The sequence below is a fragment of the Podarcis pityusensis genome, assembly GCF_964106645.2.
Source record: "Podarcis pityusensis genome assembly, chromosome: 1".
NCBI classification, from domain to species: Eukaryota; Metazoa; Chordata; class Lepidosauria; order Squamata; family Lacertidae; genus Podarcis; species Podarcis pityusensis.
Window position 1 is genome coordinate 110,132,929 of NC_138028.1, and position 26,256 is coordinate 110,159,184.

General features: G+C 43.3%; 1 protein-coding gene across 4 annotated transcripts in view; it reads right to left on the reverse strand.

Annotated features, from left to right (window-relative positions):
• Positions 1-369: 369 nt before the first annotated feature.
• Positions 370-26,256, reverse strand: part of GRB14 (growth factor receptor bound protein 14) — a 51,523-nt gene continuing 25,636 nt past the window's right edge. For 3 of the 4 annotated variants that reach the window (XM_081007563.1, XM_081007562.1, XM_081007565.1), the window contains 12 exons: positions 19,608-19,764; positions 11,768-11,889; positions 10,296-10,370; positions 7,966-8,103; positions 7,261-7,371; positions 6,940-7,035; positions 5,805-5,882; positions 4,102-4,218; positions 3,939-4,008; positions 3,749-3,836; positions 2,468-2,561; positions 370-801 (listed from right to left, as the gene is read on the reverse strand). In XM_081007563.1, coding sequence (XP_080863689.1) covers positions 655-801; positions 2,468-2,561; positions 3,749-3,836; positions 3,939-4,008; positions 4,102-4,218; positions 5,805-5,882; positions 6,940-7,035; positions 7,261-7,371; positions 7,966-8,103; positions 10,296-10,370; positions 11,768-11,889; positions 19,608-19,764 — 1,293 coding nt within the window. In that variant the 3' untranslated portion in view covers positions 370-654. The remainder of the gene's footprint in view (positions 802-2,467; positions 2,562-3,748; positions 3,837-3,938; positions 4,009-4,101; positions 4,219-5,804; positions 5,883-6,939; positions 7,036-7,260; positions 7,372-7,965; positions 8,104-10,295; positions 10,371-11,767; positions 11,890-19,607; positions 19,765-26,256) is intronic. The other variant, XM_081007564.1, reaches the window with a different exon arrangement.

The window sequence follows — 26,256 nt, forward strand, 5'->3', positions numbered from 1 at the left end:
TTATTCACACCAGCGGCAGTGGGTGACCCAACAAAGAACATCATTGGATGACGTCATTACTCCTCACCCTTTCCACAAATGTGTGCTTCTGTTCACGCATGATCTCTCCATGAAAAAAAGAACAGAAGTGTGCGCCAGTCTACTGCCCAAAATTTTGTCACTTTACTCCCCCCATTTTCCAAATCTGTTGAAGATTCAACTGGCAAACTTTGAAACAGAATCCAAAAATACAGTGCAAAAAATGTGCGGCATGCCGATTGGTCTCACTGCACCCCACCACCATGTTTGCGTCTTTTTTATATTTTACAATAATTGTGTAAAAAGGATTTGCCTTAAAATGAGACACACCTTGAAAGGGATAAAGGAAACTAGTGAAAAAGACATTTATTGGCATTTGAAAAATACTCCCTAGGATTGCAGCGTTACAATTTCAGCTTCAGATTCATTTTGTGGAAGATCAACTGTTGATTAGCCAACTCTAACACGAAAGTACTGGATTTTGTTTTGCTATGGTGAATACAAATCCTTCTTTGCAAGCTGAAATTTACATTCACTGGCTTTTTGTTTACACCCTTCATTTACAAAACTTCTTTGTCAAAAGGAACATTCAGCCTTTCTATCCTACGAGGCTTTGGTGAGGTGTTAACATTTTGGTTAAAATGCAATTCGGGCACAGTAATGTTTCAACTTGCAAGGTAAGATGCCTTTATTGAGCTGGTAGAACTCCACTAGTTGAATGAGATCAGAAAATCTGGTGTGGCCATCATCCAGCGTATAAAACAGCTTGCCTTCCTCTTCCAACTGCAAGAAGAGGAAACACCACATCAACAATAATTTCCATTGTGCTCTGCAATCCTTATTTCATTCATCCAGCCTCTGCGATGATGGTTAGGTGGATACTCATTTGCCACTAAGAACCAAGTGTAGATTGGGACTTTAGATTTTCCAACACCTGAAGATCAGCTCCCATCATTTTGGAGCCTCATTTGCAGGCTGTGATGTTGGATCTCCATGTTGCAAAAAGTTTGGAGGGGGCATTGCAAAGCTGAGTAACATTTGCCCATTCGTGGGGGGCAGGGGAAAGGAAGCACACCCTTGTGTTGCCAAGGCAACAAGAAGACGTGCCCCTCTTTTTCTGTGATGTGCCGTAGCTTCTCAACAAACACTGGAAGCTAATCACTTAAAGGCTGCAGTTCTAAGACAAATAATAAAGAAGGGGATATATATTGCTTTGAAGGTTTTTGCCCATTGTCACTGATTTGCTTCTTCATTTTTGTGATGTTCTACTGGTTAATATTATTTGCCTTTCTCACCTTGAGGCAAGGAGGTAAGCCATAAATCCGAAAACAAAGAGATAGATTTGAATACACTTTGCTTTAACTCTGGAAGCCCTTGCATATGCCAGGCAGAAGAATGGCACAATGCGGGAAGCTTATCCAGAGATCTGATATTGCTGAAAATATATTAGGAGGGATGAGCAAAGTCTCGAAAGCCACAGGGCAGACTTCCAGCATCCGCAAAATTGGGCCTCCGTTCCTTGGATAGCTCCATTTCGTCCATCCCCATGTCCAACAGGAGCATCAAATGAAGCACATGGGTGTCCTTAGCTTTACAAATGTTTTCCAGTCGCCCATTCTAGCCTTTCATGGTGCAGAACTCGGCTGCTTAACTATACCTACTTAACCTAGAATTAAGCTCCATTGCCTTCAATGGGACTTACTTCCAAGCAGGCATTATAGCATTGCTGTGTTAATATAGTGGTAAAGACCTGTCTTTTTTGAGTGTTCATTCTGACTCAATGTGTTTTTAAAACATTCCTCTTTTGCTTACGAACCCTGCCCCGTTTTCTGATAAAATATAAGGAAGTTGTGCTTGCCTTTTGACTCTCAACAGATTCTACCAAGTCCTAGGACACTCAAAACATATGGGGAGAAAAATAAAACTAGAACAACAGGCCTATAATCTGAAAGAGAGCATGTATACAATACATTCATATATTCTCTCTCTCTCTCTCTCTCTCTCTCTCTCTCTCTCTCTCTCTCACACACACACACACACACACATATTATTTAATAGATTTCTATCCTACCTTTTAGAGGGAAACAAATCTTACAAGGAAACTCACAATACTGCATTAATTAATTAATTAAAATGTGCAAAACGCCGTAATTTAAAACTAGATAACACTCAAAATAATGTGTGTTTGTGTACATACATACGCACACTTGCATTTGGATTTAAGGAAATGCAGAGACTATCGTGAGGAGTTCCATTAGAATTCCATTTTCATGTGTGAGAGCTTTTAATTCTCAAACCATCCCTATTCCACAGAAAACTGTAAGCAGCAGGTTTTAGCCATTAGAAACAGAATGAATTACCAAGAGGCATGCCACCGTTTTGGCAGTAGTATAAAAACCATTGAAGGAAAAATTTACTACCGGTCCACAAACTTGCTGGCTATACTTACGGGTACAATTTGAAAGTGCTTTATTTTCAATCCATGGCTCAGTGACAGTACAAAGGTTTTGGGGTTACTCTGGCTGTCCCGTACCAAGAAAACACTAGCAGGTGAAGGAATAGAAACAAGTATCAAACAAGTATGAAAATCTGGTAGCAGTGAGTTACTGTTAAAGTTTTGTAGCTTTCCTAACAAGCATCAAAGTTTAGACGCAGAAATAAATACTTGTTCATGGCAAAGTGACATTATTTTATCTACCGTATTTTTTGCTCTATAAGACTCGCTTTTTCCCTCCTAAAAAGTAAGGGGAAATGTGTGAGCGTCTTATGAAGCGAATGCAGGCTGCGCAGCTATCCCAGAAGCCAGAACAGCAAGAGGGATTGCTGCCTTCACTGCGCAGTGATTCCTCTTGCTGTTCTGGCTTCTGAGATTCGTCTTGTGGTCTGGTGTGTCTTATAGAGCGAAAAATACGGTACTTAAGTGGCAAAACTGTGACAGCAATAAATAAATGCATTCTCAACCTCTCTTAAGATCACTGTATTTCAGCACACCATCTAGTGGCCAAAGAATGAAACCCAAACCAAACATTCACCAGTTATCCAAGATTGATGTGTTATCTCAGCAACTTTGTGGTCCCAATTCCACCGTTTCCCGAGCAAGATAATGGGAATGCAGAGGCAGGGCCAAACATGTCAAGAGAGGCTCAGTGGTTCTGTTAGGGTGGGTTGCTATTCTAGGCTGCATCAACAGAAGTATAGTGTCCTGATCAAGTACACTAAATTTAGGAAACCACAAAATACAATCATACCTTGGATCTCAAACGCCTTGGCTCCCGAACAAATCGGCTCCTGAGCAATCAAAACCCGGATGTGAGTGTTCCAGTTTTCAAACAATTTTCGGAAGCTGAACGTCCGGAATGGCGTCCGATTGGCTGCAGGAGCTTCCTGCAGCCAATCGGAAGCCACACTTTGGTTTCCAAACATTTTGGAAGTCAAACAGACTTCCGGAATGGATTCCATTCAACTTCCAAGGTACGACTGTATCCAGAAAGGTAGCGACATCCAAGCTGGTGCCACAAACTCTCTAACCAAATTTAGAACTACCTGCACATGCTTTCAAGGCAGCCACTAGCGTATCATATGCCTGTTATGTCTGATTTCGTTTTATCATTGCGACTCATGGGGACAATTTGACTGCTCAAGCAGTTAACAGTTAGTCCAATTTTAAAATAATAATAATAATAATAATAATAATAATAATAATAACAATAATAATGGTTGGAACTCTTACCCATCTACCAGTCCTTGTCGCAAAATTAGTTGGTGCGCCTCATCTCTAGAGATCTTATGGTGAAACCACGGCTGTGAACTGTGTATGGCTGAAGCGTCAGGAAGAAAGGGGAGGGAAAATTCTTATTAGGATCATTTTTGTGTATGACGATAGTGTTGCATTCCATGAGACCTTCTGGAATGGTACATACCTATATTCGATGACACATTCTGCAGAGTATTGGGACTACTGTGAGCACCAAGTCGCAGACACCCTTTTTTCTATGTGGGAAGAAAGAAAATCGTAAATATTTCAGAAGAAAGAAAGAAAAAAAACCAACAGAAAAAAACATTGTAATGAACTTTTTTTTCTACCCGCCATGCTAATCCTTCTTCCACAGCAACTGAAAGGGCTTCTGTGGGGTTTTCAATCACTCTGGATTTATGTCCTGTGAAGTCCATGGCCACTAGAGAGTTCTCTGAAACACTTCTCTGCAAAAAGGAAAAGGGGGGAAAAATCCATTTAAAAACATTACTGACCAAAACATTTCACAATATCTCCTCAGTGTTCTGTTTTAGAAACAGCATTTGGCTTCTCCCTGAACCAGTCTCAGAGCAATAATAATCTTTGCATCTATTGATTAGCCAGTTGGAAACTATATTAAGAATAAGGCAAAAGTGTTCTGTATATATATTGCAATAAATATGTCCTGAGGGATTATCCAGTTATCAAGATCAGAAAAAAAGATATTTCATATATATAAGAGGGTTTACACTCTGCCCTCTGCTTATTCGACACCATAACAATTCTACTCGTACATCTATGGGGAAGATTTTACGGTAGTTAATATAAAAATGGACGAGATAACTTTCTGACAGCCGCTGCAACAGTGGGAAGCAAAAGAGGAAATAAACGCCTATCTGAGGAGGACCACCTATTTAAATGGTATTAGGATGATGGCAAAAGTGGTAAAAAGAATTATCTACGTCCGGCAGCTAAGTGGTCTTGCCCTATCTCTTGCTGGAACGTGATGGATTCTAAGAGCTTATTCTGAGCCATGTAACTAAGTGAATAGAGAGATGGCACACAGAGGGCACAGGTGGGCAACACATGAGCTAGATGTAGCCCTCGGTCACTAGGTGCCATCACTTCAGTTGGGGTATAATCAGCCAGGTAACACCACTGATTTCGGCACAGGGAGAGTAAACATCTCTCCCGACGGCAGCAGTGCTCCCCATACAGTGGTACCTCAGGTTAAGAACTTAATTCGTTCTGGAAGTCCGTTCTTAACCTGAAACTGTTCTTAACCTGAAGCACCACTATAACTAATGGGGCCTCCCACTGCCGCCGCCGCTACGCAATTTCTGTTCTCATCCTGTAGCAAAATTCTTAACCTGAGGTATTATTTCTGGGTTAGCGGAGTCTGTAACCTGAAGCATCTGTAACCTGAGGTACCACTGTATAGCCAAAATCAATGACAACTATCTTGGTGGCATCAGGAGCACTGTGAGGCAGGATAAACACTGTATGTGTGCACAAGAGGGGGGAAAGTTTGTGTGTGCGTGTTTATACGTGTGTGTGAGGTTTTGTGTGTGTGTGTGTGTGACTGTACCTCCCTTTACCCACCACTACATGTGGGCCTTGCCCCCCCCCCAAAGCTTGTCTAGCTCAGAGATATAGGAACTGTCCTCCCCCCCTTTTGTAGCGCTTGCATTGCACTCTATAGAGAAGCAACCCAAATACTTTTTTCCAGCAGCTGCTAAGATACAGGCACATATCAAAATAGACAAAAGTATCTCACTGATCCATATGATCCTGTGCATGGTTCATGTAAGGGGAGCAGGGAGCTACGGTTAGTTTTAACATCTTTGACAGAAACACTGAATTAAAATAGTATGAACTAAATTAATCTTTGTAGGTAATGGGATGCCCTAAGAACAAATTACAGCATAATGTAATACTCTTGCAATACTATGGAAAACCCAGTGGGTGACTGGGGCAGGGTGGGGGCTGGGAGAAGGCAGCAGGCCAGGTTTTGTGGATCAGTATTGCTTCATATGAGCTGAGAAGTACTTACCACAGGTGTGCTCAGAGAAATGCACCCACTTCTACCTTGATAGGGGTGCATGTAATTCTGGTAAAGTTGCATCCCATACTACAAACAAAGAAGGAGGATAAGAGCTATTACAGTCTTGCGGATTTCAAGATCAACAATCAGAAAGTACTCAGTGGTGAATTGTGTCCACACAAAGTGGGTAATTTCCATCACACGTTGCCTCTCCCCATAATCTGCCCGCCCCCTTAAAAAAAACAACCTTTGAAGTAGTTAGTAGGTAGCTACTTTTCTGTTTCCAAGATAAGGATGTTGACACTCCTTTGCAGGGAGTTTTAAAAAATATTTAAGAACAGAAAAGCTGGATTAGACCAAGCTGTCTACCTACGCCAGCATTCTCCTCCAACAGAGTAGCCAGCCATATAGGTTTGGATCCTTTCCCCCCCTTCCAGGAAAAAAATAGAGTTCATGGCCCTGGATCTGCCCCATTCACCATTTCCTCTGCAACCCATGGAAATTTCCCCTGGGGATTGGGGGACTGTTTAGCATGGCATGTGATATAATTTCTAAACTTCCCTCTTAATCGTACTGTAAAGTTCACCTGTATTGGCAAGTAAGCCTGTGTGGCTGCAATCCTAAAATTACTTCCTAGGGAGCAAGCCCCACTGAAGTTAGAAGGTCTTACTTTCAAGACCCTTTATTAATAATAACCATTACTAAACTTTTTATTTGTCGTGTCTGTATGCTTTAATCATTAAAGGGTAACTAAGAGTCATACACAACCACAAAAGGGGGTGGAATAACATTTTTTTCCAGCTAATAAGGTATAAGAACCGCTAAGGTTACCCTTTTTAACTTAGAGAAGTTTTTATTTTACTGTCTAGTCGCATGGGTTGTCGCTGTTTAGACTGCTGTCTTAGTTTATAGGCTTGATCATTTTCTATTTTTATTGTTTCTTACTACACTGTCAGCTGCCCTGGAAACAAAAAATTTATGATGGCAAGTGTGGGGTATAAAAGTATGTATGTAAAAACAGAAAACACAGAGCTCAAGGAGATTGAAAATACCATTTTTACCCAGAGGCGGTAAAAGAAGAACGAGGCATTTTGTATACAGAAATAACTGGCGAAGGCAATTAATAGGAGAAGAGGACATTTACCTTAAGCAACCGAATTGCTGTCACCCAGCAGGTCCTATTTTGTTCACTTTCTGCATAAAGTTGTTTCAGGTCTCTGGCTCCTCCTGCTTTCTGAGGCTAGAAGGCCACAGCATATTGTTTTAGCATTAATTCATATCTTGAAGGCAATACCTGTTGAAATAAAGGCCACTAATTCTCCCATTTCATAATCAAAATATCATTTAAAAAATAATTTAATTTCAATATTATTTTTCCTGATGCCAATTTTTAACGGAACTAAAATCCTCCCCCTCCCCACAAAAAAATATGTTTTCTTTTTTATCAAAACGGTTAGGCATTTACCTTAAAGCAGAACCCATAGCTGACTGGCACTCCAGATATCTTTTTGCCTGTCAAAGACACATATATGTCACTACTGCTGAATTCACTGAAAAGCTGCAGGTGCCTTGGCTCCTAAAAGGAAGAGCAATATAAAACTATTACGGACATCTTAAATTGTTTACACGAAAAGGGGGGGGGGAGACCGTTCTTTAAAGTATATAATTCCCCAAGTCAGCATCTAAATGATAAAAGAAAGGTGTTTCAATGTAAGGTGCAACAACTTACTTTTCTGAAGTGGAAAAAATTCGATCAACACCCATATATTATTATCCCTTGTGAATTTGTTAGTCACTTTCTTTTGCCAAAGGCAACTCAGAGCAACTTACAGCCAAAACCAGTGTAATGCCTATACTATCCTTCGCCAACTAAGTGCCCTACAGTTGTTTAGCTACCTATTTAAATAAGACATGCTAAAAATTCACTTTGCAAGTTAACTCTGCAAGTTATAAAAACCACTTTCATTTATTCGAATATTACCAAACAAAAACCCCTAGCCCGTTCCATGCCTGCCTGCACCATAAATGTCTTCTTCACTTTTCAGCATCATCAGCAAAACTTGAGGGAGGGGGAGCTTGGCTTTTTCAAGAGGACTTAAGGAAGACAAAACTATCCCTTACTGTGGAGAGAATATGATGCATACTGAGCTCTACCATTTGCCAACCTTACCTTTGACGTCCCCTTAGTGGAAAAATACAGACCCGATCTTCGCAGCAAAAAGTACATCCTTTTCCAGGTTTTTTTCCCTTGCTCTTTAGCATGTAAATAACTGTGAATTTCAGGATATGTACTGGAACTTAAAAACATCTGAAAGGGGAAAAAATACCACTTTGAATCCCACAGAAACAGACCTTTATCCAGCTACTCCTTCCTGTGCATATTTGGGAGCTCTGAAAGATCTTCGGACTGCGCTGACAGGTGAGGAGTATGAGTTCTCAGAAGCCTGTGGGAATTCAGCTGCTAATCTGACTGAAACGGAACACGTTATTTGGTTTCCTATTTTGCTAAGCTTTTCGTGAAAGGACCTCAGAGCTTCCATACACTCTGAAAACACTTTGCACGCTGCTAATGTTACTAAGGATATGGTAAAAAGGTAAAGGTAAAGGGACCCCTGACCATTAGGTCCAGTTGCAAACGACTCTGGGGTTGCAGTGCTCATCTCGCTTTATTGGCCGAGGGAGCCAGCATACAGCTTCCAGGTCATGTGGCCAGCATGACTAAGCCACTTCTGGCGAACCAAAGCAGCGCACGGAAACACCGTTTACCTTCCCGCCGGAGCGGTACCTATTTATCTACTTGCACTTTGACATGCTTTCGAACTGCTAGGTGGGCAGGAGCTGGGACTGAGCAACGGGGGCTCACCCCATCGTGGGGATTCGAACCGCCGACCTTCTGATTGGCAAGTCCTAGGCTCTGTGGTTTAACCCACAGCACCACCCGCGTCGCTAAGCCTGCTGTTATATAGCCACTAGCCTTGACAGTGAAGTTCATGCCATTGCATTCCAGTAGCTGGGAGTCACAACTGGGGAAAGTTTTGTTCAGGTCCTGCTTGTGGACTTCTTAGAGGCTTCTTGTTGGCCACTGTGAAAATAGAATGCTGGACTAGCTGGGCCTCTGTTCTGATCCAGCAGAGCAGGGCTTTTGCTATTGTTCTTATTTTACTTGTTTTACTGAGCTCTACCATTTGCCAACCTTACCTTTGATATCCCCTTTGTGGAAAAACACAGACCCGATCTTCACAGCAAAAAGCACAGTGATACCTTGGTTCCCAAACGGCTTAGCCATCGAACAAATCGGCTCCCGAACGCCACAAACCCTGAAGTGAGTGTTCCGGTTTGTGGACGTTTTTCAGAAAGCCGAACTTCCAACGTGGCTTCCACTTGAGTGCAGGAAGTTCCTGCAGCCAATCGGAAGCTGTACCTTGGTTTCTGAAAGGTTTCGGAAGTCAAACGGACTCCCGGAATGGATTAAGTTTGGAAATCAAGGTACCACTGTACATCTTTTTCCAGGGCCTCCCGCCCCCGTTCTTTAGCATGTAAATAACTGATGCTAACAGAAGTAATAACTTTTTTAAAAAAATATTTTCTAAGAAACCAAGTCTGTATGCATCTCATAACCTGTTTCACAACTCCTATCTGGGAGCCCACCTGTGAGAACAACCAGATTGCCAGGCACATGGAATAAGCTATCTTATTCAAATGACTTCTAGTGGTGAAATAATGTGAAAACTATTCATTGGAGGCTGGTCCATTAAGACTGAATGGGGCATTGCCCCACCAACCTGCCTGCCTCCTTACTTAGACCAGTACTACCCAGTGGCGTAGCGTGGGTGACCAGTGCCAAGGGCTGCGCAGAGCGGAGTGGGAGGGAAATGGATGGAGTACACATGCACGTTCAACTGCCTAATGGCATCCGTGTCATCCAAGAAGAGATCGCAGCCACAGAGATAAGGAAAGAGTCGTTCCGTTGTCTGGAGAGGTCACTTCCTGGTTCACATGGAGAAGCCATTTTCAACAGAGCCCAGCGATGCAAGCATGCAACTCTACTGCGGCAGCACTGGGTGTTGAAATCTTGCACGCCCTAACCGCCCTTGTGCCTCCACACAATGCCACTGGTTCTACCTGTCAGCTCCCTCCTTAGTTTCAGTGTTGCCCCTTGTAGCGGAAAGAGGATGAGGAGAAAATTAGAATTAGTTGGCTCTTCCTGTCATGGACTAAGATACCATTCACTGATGGTCACCCAGATTTCTGTCTTAACATTTCTAATGAGCACCAGCCATCACTGGCTAGCCTTAAACCAGAATTCCCCGTAGAGCAGAATGTGAGGGTGAAGAAGGAGGTTTGTTTTATAAAGCACTTAAATTTGGGGAATAGGGACCATGTCGTTCATAACAGTGCTGGGCCATGCCAGCCCTATTGTTCTGTCAAACAAAGGCAATGCTTAAGATTTTCAGACACACTCAGCTAAGCGGTCCTGTTTTTAAAACATCAACATCTCACCTGCAGTATTTGCGTGTGGCTCATGGCTCCATTGATCTCATTTGAGAGGGATATCAGGTGTGCAGGGAAGAAAGTCTGTTAAAGAAAAAACAAAAGTACTAGAAGGGTTCAGGAAACATTCACAGATGCACACCACATTTAGTTAGAAGGCCTAGGTTTCATTTCCTTTATACCCTGTTTATGAGCCCTCTTGCAAAATAAGAACATCAGTAGTTGCCCTTGCCTGAAAACAAGGCCTTTACAGCATCTGCTTATACCCTGAAGAACCAAAGCTCAGTGGTAGATCACATGCTTTGAATGCAGAAAGACCCAGGTTCCATTCCTGGCAGGTCCAGTTAAAAGGATCAAATAGAGAGAGTTGCCTGGGCTCTGAACCAGTGGTTACAACCAGAGTAGACAAAACTGGCCTACACTTTACAGTTGAGTTTCTTCAGTGACGTTTTTATCTGGATTGTTTTATTTGATGTTTTAATGTGTTCTAAACTGCTCTGAGATTTTAAATCTATAAAGTGCTATAGAAATGAAATGAATGATAACAGTGATAGCTAGAGAAATAATCTGACTAAGGCAACACCCGGTGTTCTTAATGCTTTACTCCTGATAATAAACAGAGGGTCTTCCACGGCATTCAGAACATTAAGAGGATTAGTACTTGTGTGGATTTGTTGAGCCATATGTAATCAGGTTTTCTTCTCAAAGAGATATCTAAAGCTGCCACGTTCAGGTAGAATGTACAGGTGTCTCTCCACTTATGCTTGCAACCACTTTTATGCGTGGCACCAGGAAATAATTTAACAAATCAATTTAAACTGGAAAAAAGGCGCGAAACAGACTGAAAAGAGTGGGGAAACTGCAAAAATGGCACAAAAAGCTAGCAATCCCAGGAACCTTTGCAACACTTTCAAGGGTTTCCAGAGGTTTAAAGGTTGTTTACAGGCTTCTTAAGAGTGTGTTCCCCACAATACATGATTTCATGTACATGTGCAGTACCTGGGAATGCAGCCCCCATGTAAGTGGGGAGATGTCTGAATATGGGCCCCGCCAAGGAGTGGGGCAACATTCATGTGGCCACCCAATATTCAGGCAGTGGCATGGAGTAGTACTAATGGCAACAGCTTTGCAGAACTATTTGCAAGCCTGCTATACTCTGTTTGAGAACACTGAACAGCGGCAGCAATAAGTAAGATAAAGGAACTCAACAGAGCCCAAATGCCCTGCCACTTCTTCCACTTATTCTAATAATGCTGTGTTGCCTTGTTAGGTATTTGGCATAAACTTGTTTCAGCTGACCCTCAGAGCCTAGAATTATATCCATGTTATCAGGGTGTGAGTGTATGTGTGTATGCAATGGTACAGTTAATTACATTTCTTGGCAATAGTCTGGTTTTAACTGGGTGCCATAACTGATGACTAGCCACCCTAAATATTAAGGATTAGTAATTGAATCAAATCAATATACAGTCATGACTTACCTCAGGGTTTTTGAAGAACTCGTATTTGGCATAATTTTTTCTAAAATAAAATCTATTGCCTTCTTCAATTCCCCATCTTGACTGGATTTCAATCATCATTTCATGGTCTTCAATTATTCTCTCTGTGTAATAAAAGAAACATAAATCCTAGCAATTCTCCTAAATTAATTCACCTCCAGTGGTAAAATGCAAGAATTTGTATAAGTCACTCAATATAATGATACTACAGCAGCTGTTGTGAAACTTTTGAAAAGGGCTGGAAGGCAAGAAAGAAATGAATGACAAGTAAGGAAAGAAGGAAGGAAGGAAGGAAGAAAGGAAGGAAGGAAGGTGGAAGCAGGGACAAACAGGCTGGGTCCTACATCTGGGCTGGCATGAATATGTCCCCAAGGGTATGACAATGTGTGTAGTTTGGCTCAGTGAAAGATGTCTGACACTCTATGTATTATATTCATCTAACTATGACCAGGGCTGCCCCATTTTGTTGCCTGAGGCAGAAAACAAGATGGCAGCCCTGGTCCATTCCACATACAGATGCTGACCAGGCAGGCTGCTGAATTTTTCTTCAACACTGGCAATGGAACACAGTCCATTGGCAAGTCTGGCTCCAGCTACTACTCATTTAATACTTTTACCCCCCCCCCACTTCCTCACTAAGTACACCAAGCAAACCTTCCACAATGAGAAAATCTAAAAATGATATGCACCAAATCCATAGTCTTGTTAACGAGGCAAGTCACTATGCAGAACACATGCATCTCCTGTCATACACTTGCTCAAATAAATTCACACTGGTAGATATCAACCTGACATAACGAAGGCCACTTTGCTGCAAAAGATACATTTAATTTTCATGGCAGCAGAGAGATTGAAAAACCACACTGAAGACTGAGCTATGTCTCAAAATACGCTTCTTTAAAGACTTTAAAGAAAGCTTTCAAACTGGTCTGACATTTAAGTGTGGTTACATGGATGTCAAAGTGACATTTATGATAATGCCACCATTTGCAGGTTTGGAAGGTGCAGAAAGTTTTTGGGGTTGTTTTTTTTTAAAAAAATGTTTAATATATTCAAGAGAATATATTAACCCTTTAGTTGATTGCATTATGGATTATTTAAATGAACAGTCATCATCACCATCTTGGAATCAGAGCCGATATCTACAACATGGTTTGAGCAATTTTCCATTTCCTACAAAAACAAAAGCTACATCAAATTTACAAAATTACGACAGCATTCTTGGTCAACCAATACTTCAAAATGCTTTTCAATCAATTAACAAAACTGCCAGAATAAAGAAGAGTGCTAGAACATCAGAAAGAATTCATGGTACAGACCCCAAGCCAGGTCTATACATCTAATGGCCTATCAAGTTAAATGCAGTTGTATATGGTGGTCTACCAGGGACTCGTGAAAACTCCCGTTCTTTGCTGCCTGCAGGGAAGAAGAACAGAGAAATGTAGGCCACAATGCATAGTTAGCAGGCTGCATTCACTGTGCAGCCTCAAGTTTTGTGCAAGCCTATTCTACGCCATATGTTTCTAATGGAGTGTTTCATCGCGTTTATCACAACCGAAGCTAGTTCCATCAAATTCTGCCTCTGGAACAAAGCCCAAGAGATGCCAAACCGTACTTCTTTTAGCTCTTTGGATACCCTGCACTGTTGCTTGGCAATGGGCTCCATGGGCTCCTCTGCGCCCACCAGTCCCTTCTGTGGGGCCCACAAGAGGTTTCAGTAAACATCCCCACAATGCGTAAGAGACTTGTGCTCTTCTTGTTCAGCTCCTCTCTGATCTGGCTTGATCTCTCCTACACAGAACACGTCCCCTTACATTTCACTAGAAGCCAGGGCTAGACATCTTCTTTCCCTTCTGTTCTGAACAGAGGAAATTTGGAAAGGGCTTCTCTTTGTAAGCAAGTGTGCTGGTGGTCTTCCATCCCTACCCAACTGAGGGGAAAGTGAGGGAAAGGGATGCCTGCACCATTTTGTGGTCCTGGTTCCTTCCCTGCTGTTTTAGATGTGGCAGCCATTTTGTGTTATGACATGCCCCCATGGCAGCCATTTTGTGACTGGTGCCCACAAGCTTCCAGGAAGGCCCCCCCCAGAGCACTGGGGAAAGATTTGCCCAAAAGTAAAAAACACATATACCCCTCTTGGCCACCTTGGAAGAATTGGGAAAGCTGAAAATGCACCCCCACAGAAATTCTAAAGAAATTCTGAAGTACCATCTGAGAACGCAGAAAAATGGAAGCCTCTCTCAAAGGGGAAGAAGACATTTGAGAAACTGGAGGACAGATTCCAGCACAGCACTGTCTGTAGTTATTCCCTCCATCTGCTCTCTTATACCCAACTCGTATCTAATCAGAGTCAGCCATGAATTAAATCCATATATTTTTGTTTCTTCCATCAATGGCTCTGGTCAAGCATGTTTATAGTCTTGTTTTTAAAAAGCACAAGGTCTCATGGAGTGGGGTTTTCCCCATTTGGGATTCCCATGGGCGAGGCTTAGGCAAGATTAACAATGTAATTAGGCAGGGAGTAGTTATATTGCTTCCCAATACATAAGCCCCACACTCTCCGCACATCTGTTTGGGGAGAACCTCAATCGAGAAGAAGCTATGGTTTGGGAGGTGGGGAGGCAGAACCTGTAGCGAAAATAAAACAAGAAAGGTGGGGGCTGCAAATGTGTTCATTTGGTGTGATATTTTGAATGAATGCTCCCTTGTGGACTGGTTAGTCCACTGAATTTAGATACCACCTCCCCGAAGGACCGCAAGATGACATACATAGTTCTTTCCTTCCGCATTTTTATGCTGTGAACCTTTGGATGAAGGGCAATAAGTTTTACCATTTCAGCCTTCAACAAATTCAAAAAACTAAAAAACAACCAATGCCAGTAGAAACCACAAATTACTGAAATTCTGCACTTGTGTCCCTTGTTAAAAGTTAGGATCTGTAAGTTATAAACAACAGCGACACCTAGTGGGCATATCTACATTCCACACATATACGCAAAACTAAGTATTAACCTCCCTCTCTCTCTCTCTCTCTCTCTCTCTCTGTCTCTCTCTCGCAAAGCCTTCACACAGGCAGCAGTGAAGTTGTTTAAAACACTGTCAATATTTTCCTCCTTTCCTTTCTTTATTTAATCTATTTATATGCCACCCTTTATCCAAAGATCGCAAGGCGGGTTACGGCATAAAAAGGAAACGTTGCTGTACTGTGCAAATTTAACAGCTTAGATTTATAGCAGTCCTGAAACTCCCATCCACTGCCAGCCCTGCCATTAGGCAGAGTGAGGAAGCTGCCTCAGGCAGCAGATTCTGGGCGACAAGGAGCAGCGGTGGCAGGAAGGCCCTGGAGGACACAGCTGTGAGCTCTGCAGGTTCTTCCCCTGAGCCCCCTAAGTTAGCCTGTTGCCTGAGCTGCAATGGAAGAGGCTGTTGTGAAAATAAGATTCAACTGCCCATCTGATCAGCTTCCGTACATGGAACTGGAGAAGAGAAGTAGAACCAAAAGAGCCTTCCACCAGCAGAACACAAAGTTAACCTGGTGCAGAAATCCCAGGGGTTGCTCTACCACCAACCTGAAGTAGCATAATGTTTCACTGACCGAACAGGTGGTGCAAGTCAGGGGTGAGGAACCCCACACCCAGGGGCCAAATGCCAAAATTCCAAAACTTTCAAATTCTCCCCAGGGCCACAATCCCCTCTCCCCAGGATGGAGCCCTTCCTTGACCCTGCTAGGGACTCTCATTGGGTGCTTTTCCCCTGGCTGGAAAGTGCCCTTGAACTCTCATAATACTTATTTTTTTATTTTACTTTTCTTCATTAAATTCACATGTCACCCTTCGCCTGCAGATCTCAGGGCAGTACACTGCATAAAAAAACGCAATAGAAAAGCACAAAAACACATTATAAAAACAACAGCAACAAAAACCAAACAAACCAATAACCCCCCTCCCACAAACACATTTTAAAAGGGGTATAAGATCTTAATCAGCCCAAGGCCTGGTTGTTGTTGTTGTTGTTATTGTTGTTGTTGTTGTTAGTTTGCCGCCCATCTGACTAGGTTGCTGCAGCCAGTATAAGCAGTTCTCAATAGAATATTAAAAACGGAAGAAAACATCAAACATTAAGAATGTCCCTATACAGGGCTGCCTTCAGATATTTGTTTGTGGATGAAGGTTTTCGCCTGGCGCCTAAAGACATGTAAGGCCTCTTGCATGCTTGGATAGAGGATAGAGAGGGGTAGGTGTGTAGGTGAGAGAGAGGAGGGGAGAGAGAGGGGGGGGGGGGAGAGAGAGAGAGCGCTGCATCTAACCTGCTGCACAAAGGTAGCATTTATATTCCTTGTTCTGCTCACTTTTGAACCAGGCCCCTGGCCACCACTGGCATGCAGGTCTTGGAAGGTTGCTGAGAAGGGAACACAAGGTTCCCCATTCCTGGCGATGGCAAATGCACTTCCACTGGCACCAGTGAAGAGATCTAGGCATCTTTCACCATCCACAGCCTGAACTGAGCCCGCTTCACAATTTCCTCTTCAATGGGTAGAAAACATATAGGCAGTGCAGCAGGAACACTGGGTTAGTTAGCCTGATCCTCTGATTCAGCACAGCGTGTGAACAATTACATTGAAAAGTTATTGGGGGGGGGATTACAGAACTTACGAATACTCAAAACATCTGTCAAATCTGAATACTCGAAATGTTGGATTTTGAACATGCAAACTATAATAAGCTACCTGGCATGCTGAAAAATTCCCCAGAATTGCATTTGTGTTTCAGGAGCCAAGTTTCGATGCTTAGAAATTTTGGAGCTCCTGGTTAAGAGAAACCATGTAGTAAAAGCCCTGGAAAACTTACAAGGGAACGTTTTGCCAAACAAGCATACACACAAAAAAGGGAGGGTGGAGAATAATTTAGACCAAAAATGATCAGCAACGGAAATGATTTTAGAAGGCTCGTGTTGGCCATATTACAGCTGCACAAATTAGAGTGTTAAAAGCAGCTGGCACCACAGTGCAAAACCCCAGAAAGAGCGATGTTCTAATAATTAACATGGTGTGTAAACACTTAACACACACACTCATTACAAAAGCTGACATGTGATTATTGCAGTAAATAGAAGCACCATATTCAATTTGCGATGATTTATAGGTTCGGGCCTTTTATTCATGAACCACTGGAACAGCTGCTGGGTCTGTTCATAAGAGAGTTTGGAGCACAGCTACCATGAATTATTTATTCCTGAACTAGTAAATAACACAAATACGTCTTTTGCCGTCTCTTACTGAAAAGAAACATTTCACTTCTGTAATGCAGGAGTAGTCAACACAGTGCCCTTCCAGATGTTGCTGAACTACAACACCCGCTGGCCCCATCTGTCATGGATGCTTTAGTTGAGATTCCTGCATTGCAGGAGGTTTGACTTGGATGACCCTCAGGGTCCCTTCCAACTCTACAAATCTATACAGTGGTAAGGTAAAGGTAAAGGGACCCCTGACCATTAGGTCCAGTGCTCATCTTGCTTTATTGGCCGAGGGAGCTTCCGGGTCATGTGGCCAGCATGACTAAGCCGCTTCTGGCGAACCAGAGCACATGGAAACGCCGTTTACCTTCCCGCCGGAGCGGTAACTATTAACCTACTTGCACTTTGACGTGCTTTCAAACTGCTAGGTTGGCAGGAGCAGGGACCGAGCAACGGGAGCTTACCCCATCGAAGGGATTCGAACCGCCGACCTTCTGATTGGCAAGTCCTAGGCTCTGTGGTTTAACCCACAGCGCCCCCCACGTCCCTCTATACAGTGGTACCTTGGTTTAAGAACAGTTTATTTTATGAACAACTTGAATTAAGAACGCTGCAAACCCGAAAGTAGGTGTTTTGGTTTGTGAACTTTGCCTTGGATTGTGTTCTATTTGTAAATGGAGTCCCCCACTGCTATGGAAAAGCACACCTTGGTTTAAGAACGCTTTGGTTTAAGGATCAAGTTTGTAAACCAAGGTACCACTGTAATTCCATGAATGGGAGAACCTCTGTGCGAGGCCAACATTTTATGGGGTGTCCTTAAGCCTGCAGGCTTTAGGAAGGAGGCACAAGTCTCCGCCAGGGTGCTAGAGCCCTCCCAACTCCTTCCCAAAGCCCTGTAAGCGCTTGCCTGGCTCTGGGAAAGAGGAAGGACTCTAGGACCCTGGCAGAGCCCTCATGCCCCCTTCACAGAGCTGGGCAAGTGCTTACCAGACTTTGAAAAGGTGCTCTCCTTGGTTGTACCTAAATCCACCTCTGTATGCACAGAACTGAGCCCTCGCCAATTTGACATCACAGCCAAAAAGGACCATGAGCCAGGCTTCTCTGCCCCCACCAGACCTCCAATGATGGGCATGGTCTTTCGTTCTACCTCTGGGGTGAATACTATTCCCTCTTTTCCTGTCTGTTACTGCAGGTTCCCCTTGCACGTTTTTAAAGAATGTGCAATACGTGAAAGCCAGCATTAGATCTGAGGCTTACTGGGCACCTAAAATCTGTACTTATCTTACCGCTCATAAGCGATTATACTAACGACAAGCTGCGGCTCCAATACGCCCAGGCAAGCATTGCTAATGTAGCACAATCTGTAAAAGTTCCATCTTTCACGCTTATTACTTAATTCAACACAGCTTCAGAACCGCACAGCTCAAACGCTGCTGGCATAGCATGGTTTGATCCGGGCTTTCAGAAGTTCAACAGCCGCAGTTCTGAATTCCCCACGATTGCTTTAGTGGACTTTAAATCAAATCTCAGCAGGATAATTTATGGCCCTGTAAGAGGATGCCGACAAGTCTCCTTCAGTGGAACAAAATGTAATTTAGAAGACAAGGCATTCACTATCCACACTGAAATATGCAGTAGGCTATCACTACTGTAACTGCAGCACAGCCAACAATGTCCTTGCAGCAATATTTTTGGCTTTCTGTGCAGTGGGGCTGATGTATGTGCAATGAAGGATGCAAGTTTACAGATTTAGGAGTCCGTTGTTTTTTTTATTTGAAAAAATACATCCCCCTCCCCCCCAAAAAACTTCTGGAAATATTTGGATGAGTTGTGCATTCTTATCCAACTGTGAAAGACAATGCCTCCCCCCCCCCCCCAGATAGGATAGAATCGGTGCCTTTTTTCTGGGGGTACTCAAGGGTACACAGCACGGGAACCTTTTTTTTCCTAGAAGAAAAACACTGGTTAAAATTGTGGCACTTACTGTAACTTCATGGTGAATACTGGCACCTATTTTTCTTAAAAAAAGAAGCACCGGATAGGATGATATTTAGGCTTCTATCCAACCCAGTGCTAAGGAACTGGATAGCTTGGTTAGAGCGTGGTGCTGATAATGTCAAGGTTGCAGGTTTGATCCCCTTACGGGACAACTGCATTTTTCTGCATTGCAGGGGGTTGGACTAGATGATCCTCAGGGTCCCTTCCAACTCTACTGTTCTATGAACTGCCCTAACAGTGCACTTGCATGGCAAGACTTTCAGCCCTCTCCCTGCACCCCCACCCCACTATAAAAGATTTGGGGGCATGCACTCCCATTTCACAAGTGTAAATCCTTGCACTGGTAGGACAGTTACTTAGTACTGCATTGGTTGCAAGTGTTTCTGTGGGTTTGTGACGCCCAGCAGAACATACAAAACAGTGGCTCTAGACTCCTAGAGGCCCATGACCTATAAATGCAAACTTAGGTCTCTGAGCATATTAAGAGGGCAGATTAAGAAGAACAGGCAATCCGAGGCCCAGCACAAAAGAACTGGAGCTCCCCCTAGCAACATCTGTAAATGACACACTTTCTGAAGCAAGGAGTACTTACCTAAACCTAAGGAAGTGAGATGTTCAAACATAGTCCAGCTGTGATCATCCACATAATGGTTCTTTAGTATGAGCAACTGGCACAGATCTCTGGCTGTTATATCACTTGGTACTTCCAAAGCTCTGCTAGAGTCATCCTCACTATATATTTTGATTACCTGTTAAAAGGGCAAAAGAAGATTAGCTGATACATACAGACGTGTAAAATGTGAAAATGCTGGTTTCATTAGCAGGTGATTTTGTTTTATGCACGCAGCGTGGTGAGAACCTTCCTCTGTAACAATTGCTCCGTGTGCGATATTTGACGCAATTACTTCCGGTTTAAGAACCGTCTATAGATATAACTTGGGGGGGGGGGGGATCCAACAGATACATAAATATAGGCAGGGCTATTTTTCTAGAAAAACAGTTGCCAGAACTCACCATGAACAACTCCCTTGTTCACTTGTAATGGCATCAGCACCCACCTGAGATGTGCTGGAACTGAGTTCCGGTGTGTTCCGGCTGGAAAAAAGCCCTGAATATAGGTTGTCAATGATTTAAAGCACGTGTAGCATGGAAAGGTTGGGACCACAGGTGTGTACAGAGGCAACCCCCTTTGCCATTTATCCCTGATGGGAAGTACTGAGGAAGTCCTTTGCTTAAGTTCCTCTGGAGCTACTGCAAGTCAGACTAGATCAGGGGCTGCCAACCTCTGGGGGCCCGTGGGCACATTTGCAAACTGTAGAAACTGCTATGGACCCCATTTGCCCAAACATGGCACCCTATTCTACAGGCTACAATGGAATGTTTCTTTCAAACCTAATTTCATCAGGAGAAGGGATGAGCGAGGGGACCCTGTGGCCACTGGGGAAGACCTCTGCGGGCTACACACATGGAAACCACATTGGCAAGCCCTGCTCCAGATAATATTGGGCAGGATAATACCAATGACATGACCCAGTATGTAAGGTAAGCTCAGATGATCTAGCTTGGAGGTATTCAATTCTGAAAGCATTGTTTTAAGAATGTCTAACTATTACTTCACCTGTTACCAACTTTCTAAAATAATAATAATTTCTTATTTATACCCTGCCCATCTGGCTGGGTTTCCCCAGCCACTCTGGCCAGTTTCCAACAGAATATTAAAATACAATAGTCCGTCAAACTTTAAAAGCTTCCCTAAACAGGGCTGCCTTCAGATGTCGTCTAAAAGTCTGGTAGTCTCTTTGACATCTGGTAGGAGGGCATTCCACAGGGCTGGTGCCACTACCGAGAAGGCCCTCTGCCTGGTTCCCTGTAACTTGGCTTCTTGCAACGAGGGAACCGCCAGAAGGCCCTTGGCACTGGACCTCAGTGTCCAGGCAGAATGATGGGGGTGGAGATGCTCCTTCAGATATACTGGTCTGAGGCCACTTAGGGCTTTAAAGGTCAGCACCAACACTTTGAATTGTGCTCGGAAATGTACTGGGAGCCAGTGCAGGTCTTTCAAGACCGGTGTTATGTGGTCTCGGCGGCCGCTCCCAATCACCAGTCTAGCTGCCGCATTCTGGATTAGTTGTAGTTTCTGGGTCACCTTCAAAGGTAGCCCCACATACAGCGCATTGCAGTAGTCCAAGTGGGAGATAACCGGAGCATGCACCACTCTGGCGAGACAGTCCGCGGGCAGATAGGGTCTCAGTCTGTGTACCAGATAGAGCTGGTAAACAGCTGCCCTGGACACAGAATTGACCTGCGCCTCCATGGACAGCTGTGAGTTCAGAATGACTCCCAGGCTGTGCACCTGGTCCTTCAGGAGCACAGTTACCCCATTCAGAACCAGGGAGTCCCCCATACCTGCCCACCTCCTGTCCCCCCAAAACAGTACTTTTGCCTTGTCAGGATTCAACCTCAATCTGTTAGTTGCCATCCATCCTCCAACCACCTCCAGGCACTCACACAGGACCTTCACTGCCTTCACTGGTTCTGATTTGAAAGAGATTAGTTTTTATATTAGCAAAAATGCCCGTTATTACGAAAAGGTGCGTACAAGAAGAGAACACAAGAGATTGCATTCAATGCATCACTTTGTGAAAGTGGAACAACTCTGATGCGGAAGGGGATTTCTCCTCCCCCTCTGTCCCCCAAATCTGTGCTGGGGGTTCCCCTGCCAACTCTTTGGAGCATATCTGAGGATGGCACAGGGCAGATGCAGGGTGAGGAGGGGAAGTTGTTCTGCTCACACTTTGGTTGTCGATCGCTGCCCTTTGCTGCAAGGGCCCTCCAAAGGGATATGATGATGCATGTTTCCACCCATTGCCCTCTGATTCAGCACACTGATATGACACCATGTGGTGTAACATTTGCAAACACAGAAGTGTTGCCTCTGTTGCGGAACGCCACATCATGTGTACCTCTTTAAAACACTTCAAAGCCTAAGCATTTCCCATCCTATCTTTAAAGCAATTTTTAAAACTCATGCATCTAACAACACACACACACACACACACACACACACACACGAAATGGTAGAGGAGATTCAAATGCAGGACACAACTTGCAGGAAGAAAAAGCTGTCTAGACCTAAGGCATCTGTGTATCAAGTTTAGTTTGTGGGATATTACAGAAAAACTCAGAACCCACATTTACACATAATTCATCAAAGTCGCTTCAGTGCTGCGTTAAAAAAAAAAGTCTTTACTACCAAAGGTCTGTAAGCAATTCCTTATGTGCAGTTTCTAGGCTACAATTCTCTTCAATCTGCATCCACAAAAGAATCCAAATGTCCACTCAGTCAAGATTTACTGCTGGCAGAAATAACTGTTCGGTAGGCCGCCCAATATACTTCCAAGGCAAGTTAACAGTCTGAAGGTTAGATTCTGACCTTCTGGAAGCCTAATTTATTTGAGAGAAGACTAGGACAAAGACATGGAGCGCCGGTTTCCTCAATAGCAAGAAATCTGTTCCCTCTCCCCCTTTCCAAGGCAGGGAGTTCTGCCAAGGAAAGAGGATTATGAGCGCTGGATGCTGCTAGCCTTGCCAATTTCCTTGGTTACTATATGAAGAATATTCAAGTATTTGGAAGAAATGAGCAGAGGGGTTGGAAGAGAAATCAAAAATTTAAGTGGGGGTGGGGGGGACGACGACGACAGGGAGAGGTAGAAAGCTCATCAAGCCAAGGAAAGTGGTAGGCATTGGCTCATTACCATGTTCTTGTTCAAGGGCATATAAAACATTTTCACTGATTGTGCCTTTTTCCATGCAATTGCTCCCATACAATATAGCTGTTAGCTCAGCTTTCCTTTAAAAAAAAACGAAACCTCATAAAGCTCCACGAAGGTCACTGAAAGATATCAGAAAAGAAAAGGGAAAGGAATCAAAGCACACGCTGCTGACCTTTGGATAAAAAATGTGTGCACTTCAGCAAAAGGGTGCAGTGTTCTTTCTTGTTTATTTGCACCCTGCTTAATGCCAAAACAGGCTTCTAAGTGGTTTACAAAGTATTTAAAAAGTTACAAAGTTAGTTTCCTTTCCATAACCTATCCTTCATTATTAAAACGACCTCACAACAATAAAAAGCACTTCAAACCAATTTTTTTAATTAAAAAAATCTTTTTTTTTAACAACTGCAATTCAGTACATAAGTTATTCTATCCCCACACCACTCCATGGTCCAATGCACCTAAGACAAAAGGCCTGAATTAAGACAGCAATGAAAGATGGCCCAGTGTTGGCACCAGATTGACCTAAGAGGAAAGGGTGATCCAAAACTGGGGTGCCACTACGGAGAAGGCCTTTCCCCAAGTCCTAAACTGGAAGGCCTTTCTTGGTGATGGTATAACCAGAAGGGCCTCCATTCACAAATCAATCAACATAGTATGTCCAATCTTACAAAGTATCATGCAAATGTATAAGAGGGTAACTTGAGCTCAGCATAGAAATCTGAGACAAATAACTAAGGATCCTGTCTGAAATTGCTTTCAGTTTGGGCATATACACACAAATACTCAGAGCAAACCACCGCCACTAACTGTAATGAAGTAAAGGAGTGAGGTATTATAGACTTGGGAGGATGGAGGTTAGGAGTAAATCAAACCCCAACTCTACAGCAGAATGAACTGCTACATGTTATTTGCAGAAGCGTAATCCAGAACATGAGAACCAAATACCACCATCACCCAAGAAGCATACACACATTTTAAGAGGTCCAAATCCACTGCTTAAAATACTATCTTCCTAATTTTAACAGTGGTTTAGGTCTAGCAGAAGTTCACTAGGAAAGGCTGTCATCACATTCATTTCTCTTTTCAGGATTCTGCCTCTCTTTGAGGTCTTTCCAACTGTAGCTTTGGTTTCAGTACAGCTCCCTGGAAAATGGCACACATCGGCAGCAAATTTTAAACAGAAAATGGTGTGTTATTCCAATTTCCAGTGACACACATTCTAGTTTTTATCTTCAAAGTTTTAAAACATAGCTGATACTGGCTGGAACAGAGTTCAGAATGAGCAAGTCCCTGATCTAAACCTCACCTCTGCTCATAAGCACTCTGGATGACAGGGTTGTCAACTTTTGAACCAAACCCTGTGCCTTTAACTGTGATCCAATTTGCAGCAGCTGGCAAGCAATATTGATATCCACCAATGGGAAGCTTCGCCTGCTGGTTTCTGTAGATTAAAGGGATGTTAAAGGCACAGGAGTAATCTACACTATTTTTTATGGTCAGCTAGCAATTCTACTAGGAGGCCTCAGGCAAAGCACTATATCGCCTACAACATTTTGCACAGCTTACAAGATATACTGACCAAACTTGCAGGATTGTTGTACGACCTGTGGAGATTAAAACTGAAATCCTACACAGTACACACTTACTTGGGAGTAAAACCCCATTAAACTCAAGAGGGCTTAAGTAAATAGTCATAACACAGTAATAGTATTGCAAGGGTGGGGGACATGTGCCCCTTTCAGAAATGGCAGGACTGCAACTCCCACCAGACCCAGCTTAGCAGGGCTAACGGAGAGGATAATGGGAGTTGTAGTTCGGCAAGTCTGCTCTAAGTTGTGAAAAGTGTCGGGCACATGATGCATTTGTACAATGGCACATTAGTACAACTGCAAGCCAGACACTATTTGAAAAGACAGGGACGCTAATAAATTTGTGTATCATAGTGCAATGGTGCGAGTCAGTGCTGGCTCCAAGATTCTGGGGGCCCTCAAGCACAGCAATCCCCAGTGAGCTTCCCTTGCCTTCTAAGAGGTGAGCCATGGAAACAGAGAATTGTCTTAGGCTGCATCTGATCTTGCATATCCCGTAAAGGTAAAGGGACCCCTGACCATTAGGTCCAGTTGTGACCGACTCTGGGGTTGCGGCACTCATCTCACTTTATTGGCCAAGGGAGCTGGCATACAGCTTCCGGGTCATGTGGCCAGCATGACTAAGCCACTTCTGGCAAACCAGAGCAGCGCACGGAAACGCCATTTACCTTTCCGCCGGAGCGGTACCTATTTATCTACTTGCACTTTGATGTGCTTTTGAACTGCTAGATTGGCAGGAGCAGGGACCGAGCAACGGGAGCTCACCCCGTCGCGGGGATTCGAACAGCTGACCTTCTGATCGGCAAGTCCTAGGCTCTGTGGTTTAACCCACAGCACCACCAGCGTCCCGTACTAAGTAGAAATGGCATGCCTATTCGGGTGGAGAGCCTTCTGCTGGTTTGCGGGGCCTGGCAAACGCCTCACCTCATCTCACCACCCTCTGGGGCCAACCTTGTTACCATCAGTCATGTTCTGAAGTTTCAGCAGAACACAGCATTGGAAGCGAAGTATCCGGACATGTCCTCAAATCGGTTAACAAGCACTTGAATCATGTTTTGGGAGCGGGGTTATTTCGTGTGACTTTTACTTAAGAGATCTCATCATTAACGAAAACTGATTCCGACGTTACAGATATTCCCCACCCCTCTACAGCTTTTGTGAACATTCATAATTTCAAGTTCAGTAAAGGTAGAATGAAGAGTTTATGAACTTCTGGGGCTTTTCTTTCTCCTGAAATAAACTCTTGGATTGTAACAGGTTAATGACAGGCAGATATTCAGCACATACTGCTTTAAAGCATTTAAAAGCCCTGTTGAATGTTTTGGCTGGTTATTTCTGGTCAGCTTGGGAAAAATACGACTTGATCCCCAAGTTGTGCAGAAATAAACCAGCCAAAACATAAAACAGGGCTTTTTATTATTTTTTATGTATCTAAAATGCCTCCAGTTTTCACTGTGAAATGAATTATAGCAGCAATATATTCCACTGGAGTGGCTACAAGAACAGAAATCACCACACTTACGGACAGGGGAGGAAAGAATCTAACATTGCTTACATAATCTTAATCAAAATACTAAAGCCCAATAATAATAATAATTTTATTATTCATATGCCACCCATCTGACTGATTGCTAACTACTTCGTAGACAAGGGATTGCCACAAGCCAGGCCTCTTCTTAAAAACACACACACCAAAAACTAATACTCTGTTGGGTCTTATAAACTACTTCATTTACAGTGACCATATTATAGAATGTCAGTACACTTAAAACAACAGGAGTGGCTTTATCTACATATCAAAGCAGAAACAGCAGCAAGAAAAAGACTCAGAGATGTGTTCGGGGTTTTTTTTAGTTATCCATTTATTTCAGTCATTTCC